The 8,406-nt window shown below is 34.3% G+C and overlaps 1 protein-coding gene across 4 annotated transcripts in view; it reads left to right on the top strand.

Moving 5' to 3' along the window:
- The window catches only part of LOC134529370 (myotubularin-related protein 4), a 263,105-nt gene that overhangs the window by 145,470 nt on the left and 109,229 nt on the right, over positions 1-8,406 (top strand). For all 4 annotated transcript variants that reach the window (XM_063363357.1, XM_063363359.1, XM_063363356.1 and 1 more), the window contains exon 8: positions 4,013-4,208. In XM_063363357.1, coding sequence (XP_063219427.1) covers positions 4,013-4,208 — 196 coding nt within the window. The remainder of the gene's footprint in view (positions 1-4,012; positions 4,209-8,406) is intronic.

Raw genomic sequence — 8,406 nt, 5'->3', positions numbered from 1 at the left:
ATTAATTATACAAGAGAATACAAAAGGAGGAAGCTACAGTCTAGGCTTATAAGTGGCAAGTACTACACACGCAGTTATACATTGTGCAAGAACGTAACACTCAGAGAATACACAAAAAATTATGGTCCGGTGTTCAGTACTCCAAAAGACAATTAACAAGAAAAGACTCGGTGAAAATGCGGGGTAACAACAGGGAACACAACCCATGTAAATAAATCTGTAAAAGTAAAATACAAAATTCAATGGTACGACAGATTTCGAACAGAGGTTCGTCATGGCTTGAAAACAAAGCAAAAAAAAAAAAACTGATGTTTGCCCGCAGGCAATAAAACTGCAGTAAAGCCAATCCAAATTGGGAGAGTGGGAAGCTGAAACATAATTAAGGAAAATCAAAAAACAAAGAATATTTACTTTTACTTTACGAGTATACCACCACGCACTGTAAAGCTACGCCATACTTACCTCCATATTGGCCCATGCAGCACCCATGGAGTAACTCGTAAGTGAGAGAGACTCTAGAACAAGGGCGAGATCATCAATGAGTGGTCGTTGCTGATAACGCTCTGGGAAAATTTTTTATTTTCTGTTTGCTATGGAACTACATTTAAAACATGTATGTTGCAAGTGTAGCCCTTTTAAGTGCTACCAATGACAAAAATGAATTTATTGTTTGAGGTAATGACTTCAATGCTTTTTTAATAAAAAGTGTTCTTAGGAATTTACAATTAATAATAATTTTCCTATACTTTATAGAAAATGTGCATACCAATTTCCAATTAAATACAGTAAAGGAGCATTCCTTTAGAAACTTACTGCCATGACATAGGCCTGTAATTTAGCCATCAAGGATTTTTTTTGAGTAGATACATCTATATTTAATATTGTCTTTTGTCTTAGTTCTCTTACAAAGCCTTTAACACCATGTTTACCTAACCTGACCTAAAATTTGCAATTTGCCTGACCCGGCTTCGCACAGCTATACTAATGGAAAAAAATTAAGCCACATCTCCCATTTACAGTATTGGTAAATAAAAAAAAAAAATTCAGTGAAAATTTATTACAATGCTGTATAATGTACCGGAGAGAAAATGAATAGCACCGATGGTTTCCCGACTCGTGCACGCAACGTACAACTGATGTACCCGTACTTCGCTACGGCAGTCTACAGCCAGATCACTTTTGCGCCGCTCATTATACATGCCCCTCCTTGTGGGTACGCCATTGCTGCGTGATGCCCGTTGCCATGGAGATGCAGAAGGCATGAACAATGCAAAATCCTGTTCTCATGCAGACAAAGTACCCACTGGGATCTAATTTTCGGAAAATGTCATCCTGCGTAACATAAGGAACATTACTGTGAAGTTTCAAGTCTGTAAAATATATTTACTTGAAAAAAAGGGCAATAAAAAAACAAATTAAACACAGAGAGAGGAAAAAAAACAATAGTTTAGGTGTGCGATTTAAAGTGATAAAAAGTATTCAAATACTAATTGAACTCTTATGAGGGTACTGATTGCTTCGTTGTTAATATCACACGGGTGTTTTTTACTTGTTTTGGAAAATTAAGAATGATAAGGCATCTAGTGCGTGGCAACAATGTTAATAGGCAATAGGTAGAGGCACTGGAAAATCGTATAAACGATATAGGCGCGAATAAAAGCGACAAAATGGTTTACCGACGAATAAACGCTACAATCCTGTTTTTAAAAGTAATTATTAAAATTTCAAGTAATATTAAAATTTCCAGTAAATTTTAGGTTTACCTCATATTTTTATATAAACCATTTCTTATTATTAATGGCCTAACCTCATACAATAAAGAACATTCTTTATTTTATGCATCTTCTTAACCGTGTTTGAAGATTACCTAAAAAACGGTGATGATGGCGAGCCATGTAAACAATCAACACGATCTATGAATCTTGTAAATAACACGAAACACAATTTAAATACACATAGGCTCGCGCGGAAACTTTGTTAACGGCAAACGTAACGTACGACCCATACAAATGCAAACGATTAAAGAGAGACTTTTATTTACGTGCATGAATATTTTCACGGGAAAGAAAATGAAAACAGTGAAGTGGCAATGTTTGCCAACGTGTGCGTGCGTGCGTGCGTGTGTGATATTAACACAAGCAATCAAATTATTTACTGTTAAATGACAACTAAAATATAAAAATGCATTAATTTAAGTTTACAACACACGCAGCTTATATTTGGCAACTACAAAAAAAAAAAATTCTACTTCAGTCAAATTCGTTAGCACTTTAACGGAAAAAAAAAAGATGGCAGCAATGTAGCTCTATGCTTTTGTCCTTTACTTACTCTATGCTTTTGTCGCTCATTTGTTGAGCGTACCTAGTGTTTTCCTAATTTCCTAACCCAAAAAACAAACGGTAATCTGTGAAACTAAAATATTGCGCTGCTATTTACAATAAAGTTATGGTTATTAACCAGTGTTGTTGCTGAACGGTTTTTTAGCAAATATAATTTGTCACAGATCGAAGAACCAGCATGACTGAAAAGATTCTTGAAACATGCTCAATGCTGTCTTTTAACTTTTATTAGTGGCATATGTGTTTGGTAAAGTTACATTTTATTTAAGAACTCTGTGAAAATTATTTTTGATATTCGGCTATGTGAAAGTGATTTTTGACACTTATGTTTGTTACTTGAACAACATTGACTGTTTTTTGCATTGATATTTTAACATCTCAGTTGCAAATTCTTAGTTTCAGTGTTAATTGATGTAGGTACTTTACAAATGTGATATTTAAACTTTTATGTTACATGTTATTAAAGGGCAATTTTAAATTATATGGACAGCTATACTATCGTGAATTGTGTATATGGAAAAATTTCAAAACCGTTTTGAAAATATGGAATAATCGAATAATGAATAATAGAATCACGTAAGAATTTTCTAGTCTATTAAAATTAAGCTATATAAATGCTATATGGCAAAATATAAATGCTACGAACAGCCATTATAAACGCTATTTTCCAGTGCCTCTAGCAATAGGAAATAAACTTCTAGCACCTGCGGCATTGTCAACACACACTTCGTACGTGTACTGCATGTTGTATCTAACCCCCTCCAACGCATTTGATTCTAAATTGGACTTTTAGTAAGGATCCCTAATGTTATTTATAATATAATATAGCCTATAGCCTTCCTCGATAAATGTACTATCCAACACTGAAAGAATTTTTCAAATTGGGCCAGTGGTTCCTGAGATTAGCGCGTTCAAACAAACAAACAAACTCTTCAGCTTTATAATATTAGTATAGATTGTATTTTGTCTTAGTTCTCTTACAAAGCCTTTAACACCATGTTTACCTAACCTGGCCTAAAATTTGCAATTTTTTTTAATGTTTAGATTCATAACTAGTTATGTGACCAATTTAAGGTTAATGTGTTCGTTTAGTAGAGGTGTCTGCAATGGCTGAGATGTTAGTATCAAATCGAATAGCCAGTGTCATAAGAAGAGGGAAGTAGAGAGGAATGTTTGCAGTCCCAAAGGTAGCTCCCGGATTGAAAGGATGGGCAAAATAGATTTTTAGATGAAAGGGACAACACATTATAATTGAATTTACTTTTTCGTAACATTTTCTGCCATCTAGTTGTGGCAGGTGAACCTCACCAGTGTTCATACATAACACCATTTCGTGGTGAGGGGTCGTAAGGTGTATGTATCTGCCTCCACTTCACTGTGGTGATGGCCGAATCCATCATAATTGTGGACATGTCAAGATCCTAAATATTTAGAAATGTATAATTAGTAATCTGGATTGAATAATTGATACTAAATGCCCTAAAATAACCTAAAAACTGATTGCTGTGGTTTCAGCCTTTTTAAGTTTTTCAGCTTACTTTGAGATACATGGAACATCCCAAACTTATGCTTAATTAATAATGAAATGTTTACACATTTTTGTGTTTGAGTAAAAATGTATCAATGGTTCATTATGAAGTGACCAGACTGTGACCATTGCTTCACTGTTACAGTTGGTTGAGCCAGCTGGAAGGCACACGTTGGCTACACCACATGGCAGGACTGCTGCGCTCTGCAGTCACAGTCGCGTCAGCCGTCGATAATGATGGCCGCCCTGTGCTGGTGCACTGCTCTGATGGCTGGGATCGCACATCTCAGATAGTGGCACTTGGGGAGCTGTTGCTTGACCCATATTACCGCACTGTTGAAGTGAGTTCTGAGTCCGTTGCTAAATTATTCTACAGTCTGTAATTGTGAAGTTTAGGGGTATACCTGATAAAGCGAAAATAAAACTCCAAAAATTGTGTTTGTGGATACTTCCTATAGCATGTTTTTAAATTAATTTTTTCCTGTGCTTTTAATTGCATATCAAGGGGAGCAAGCATTAAGGGCAGAGCCATCAAATAGCTAAATTTTTTGATTTGTTGTTGATTAAAATATTTGATAAAATTCTGTAGGTGGATAGGTGTCCTCTCTTGTACTCACTCTGCTCTAGCTCCCAGGAGCAGAGTGGCACAGATTTGTGAATTAAAAAGGGGAAAAGGGGAATCATAACTCATATATGCAATTGTGAATGACTTCAAAACGCTACAATCTATTGTGACACCGCATTGATGCGGTTACCGTAAGATGGCAGCTCTTGGTGCCACTGCCTCATCTCTTTTGATCATTAATAATGACTGAAAACACATAGTGGTATTTGAAAGTTATTACAAAATGAAGCAATTTGAAATAAAAGTAGCTTTTGATAATAAAAGTTATTAATTAGAATGGACAGTAATTCTGACCAAAAAAAAACTATTTTTAGAGCTTTAAACTAAGATAACAAGCATTAAAAAAAATTAGTATTTCATATCAAAAGTTGCTTTAATGTTATAAAAAGCAGCATTTTTCTTACATGTATTTAATATAATGTGAAATTTGTGATTTATTCTCTAATATTTACATCTGACTGCAATAACAACCTTCTTAAAGTCCCAAAAAATTCCGGAAATGTCTGCTCCCACTATGTCGATTCGAGATCATTGTTATAAACTGCCAGATTCCTCAGTTCATCTCAATGTTACCAATGATATTCGTTCAATGTTCAAAATGCAACAGTGTAACAGAAAATGTGGTTGAACCATGATCATGAAAGAAGATCACGCTTGAACTCTACTGGTGCATCTGGCCGTAAGAAATATAGGACTGAATAGGGGATACAGTGGGCTGTCAGGTTTTTGTGTATCCCATAGGCTATTGTACAGTTTGGGGTAAAAGTTAAAGTTCTGACCAAGCAATTGCACCTGATATTGTATCCATCATTAATCCTTCACTATGTTTAATTTTAATAACTACTAAAGGCTGTAATAAAATAAGCAGTGTACAGTATAAAAAACCATTACATGCATCAAATAAACCTTAGCAATTAATTGAAACCCACTACACTCAACCAGCAGAGGTTCTGTGACATGGCTACAAATAAGATGATATACATTGGAGGTCATCTGCCGCATCTGGCTGGTGTTAAAAAAATAATCTTGTAAAGTGTGTCTCTAACCCTGATTTTCATCTACATTCTTGTATGCACAGTTACAGTTACCACAAGACAAAATGCTTTAGTTCATCATTACTTACATTGTATCTTTAAGATCATACTATAAGTAATGCAGGAAAAAATTTTTTCAAACAAATTTCAAAACTAAATTGTCCTTGGTAGCCCTGGTTGCTAAGACTGATATGGTGAGGGGGTGGGTTCGATCCCAGCACTCTGGTATGACACAAATTTATGAACACTTGAGTCAGTATCCAAGTGGTTCAGAGCCCACTATAATCTTAAAGGTCCTGTTGCTTTAAGACTTGGTGCATAATCGTTTGATGCAAAACCTTATCAAATAAAAAAATGTGAGCCAGTCTTTTACTACTTGCCAGTGATGTGTGACATCTAACCTAGGTAACGAGCTAATTTGTATGTTTTCATGTTGCAAATACATGTATAATACGAAACTCTGACACAAAATTGAACGTAGAATTCTTTAAAATAATGCCTGCATGATAAATATACGCAAATTGTGTTTTTAACTACATTTCTGGACGCGAACCACATGTTTCCACACCCGCCACTAGAATTCACTGCAGGAACAACTACTTTAGCTATTGAATCATTTGATAAGCAGATCAAAATATATACTTTATAATGAATCTGCTTCAATAAAAGCATAAAAGACTTGAAAAAATACTAAACCCCAGCTTTCGTCCTTATTTTTGTCTAGGAATTTTATTAAAATACTGCCCATATTGTTAAAATTCACTAACAGTTAATACTATAATTTTTTTTTGTTTGGCTTTTAAATTGGCTTTTTTTTTCTTGTTTTTTTGAAACTTCACATTCCAAATAAATTGATTGCAGAAACATCACAATATTCTAACCTGGCACCGATCAGGCTGCTTGCGTTCTGAATTTTCGATGTTATTTAGATTTTTAAATCACATCAAAAATTGAAGAAATAATATTAAAATTGTTTGACCATTATTTACTGTTTAACAGCAATTCATTTTAGTGGTTGTATTGTCGCTGCCCTTAATTTATATGCCACAGTATGCTAAAAAATATTTCATTGAAACAATTAATTACTTTAAAATCTGCAGTTGCTGTGGTTTTAGAACAAACTATGGTAACGCCACTCGTACCGCTGCCCACTTTGAAAGGTCCATGTGTGACATCACGGCACGATGCGTTCTTTGTTCTACACCAGCCACTCTCTTCTCCATGCCAGGAGAGATGACTTGACTGCCGCAGTGTTACTTGCATGTGTTGTGTTAGACTATACTCTAGTTGTAGATAACAACACGAGGCAAGCTTAAAGTTCATTTCTGTACATTGGAAGTTGGTTGCATCAGCTCAGTTTACGCATAGTTTTTCATCTGGAAGTTTTTTCTTTATTTTGTATTTTAATTTTATTCCTAAGGCTTAATCTACTGGAAACACTTTTTTATTTCCATACAAGATTTTTCAATTTTTCTGTAAAAAAAATCCCTGGAAAATAAACTTTGCATGTGCACTGCTGAAACTTATGTTGTAATCTGTGATTAAATTTAGATGTTTTCGTGATGCAAAGTTTAAAAATATTCCATTTTTTTTTTTATTTCTTTGGAAGACATTTTGCTACAAAAAAATTTTGTATGTTTGATAATAAAATTTTTTTAGCGATGAGCCAATGAAAATAGACTTTCCACTGGTAGTTTGCTAAATGCTAGTCATGAATCCTTGTTTAAGCTTTTTTTTTGTCATAGTTTAGGTAATATTTGGCCTTGTATGTTATTATTGTATTTGGGAGCCTTCTACCTACTTCAAGAAATTTATATTTCAATACAAATTTAATAAAAGCTTTTATTAGAAGCCTCTTAGAATGAATTTTGCACACACATTTTGCTAAAAGTTAATAGCCACTCAGTACTTATGCTTATTTTTTTGTGGCAATAATACATCAGATATGCTCTTTTAAGATATATTTTGGTTTGGAAGACATGTGGCTAGTAAAATGGATTATAATTTTAACAATAAAACAACTTATTTTCTTGAAAAATAGACTTTGTGTTGATTGCTTCCTAAACGTTTGACATTACTCAGTGTTTATGCTTGTTTTGGCAATGAGAGATGTTGTATAAGCTCTTCCAAGCATCAATTTATTCAGAAGTAGTACTATATTGAAATTAATTAATTTTTTACTTAAAATAATCTGTCCAACATTTCCATAAGAATCCACTAAATAAATGATAATTCAGGGTGTCTACTAGGTCACGAAAGTCACGAAAAAGTCACGAATGTTGTAAAAGGTAACGAAAGTCCCAAAAAAGTCACCATTTTTAAGTATATTTTGGTAAAAGTCACGAAAAAATTAATTACAAGGCTAATGTGTTTTTCTTGTGCACTGATCTTGTATATACCATATTTTTTTGTGCTTTTGGCAGCTTGCATTTTCAGGAAAACATCGCTTAAGATGTTCCCCCACAATACACTTTCCCATGTTTAACTAGGCCAGTCCCGCCATTTTCGCCATAAGACCTTTGCTTTAAAAACCCGTTCAAAATGTTGCTTGCAGCTTTCATTCTCCTACGTGCAACGTCATAATTTCCACATAGAATGCAGAGAAAATTTTAATAATGGCGATTTGCTCTTCTTTATTTTAAAAAAAGTCCATTAGAATGCTGTGAAAACGTAATTTATTCAATTCTCGTACCTTACACGCTTAAAAAAAGGATGGTATTCGTTCCGTGGCGGCCACGGCGTAGTTTCATTATTACTCTACAGAGCACACAACGATCACGCATAATCGATTGTAGCTGTCAAGGCGTCAATGCGCGCGACCCACGTCCATATCGATAAGTTGTTAGCCAAATGGAGATTTCATAATCAAACTTATAGCGT

This window comes from Bacillus rossius, chromosome 2 (genome assembly GCF_032445375.1).
Source record: "Bacillus rossius redtenbacheri isolate Brsri chromosome 2, Brsri_v3, whole genome shotgun sequence".
Taxonomy (NCBI): Eukaryota; Metazoa; Arthropoda; class Insecta; order Phasmatodea; family Bacillidae; genus Bacillus; species Bacillus rossius.
Note: the sequence above shows the minus strand (reverse complement) of the source record. Positions and strands in the feature narration are given on the sequence as shown.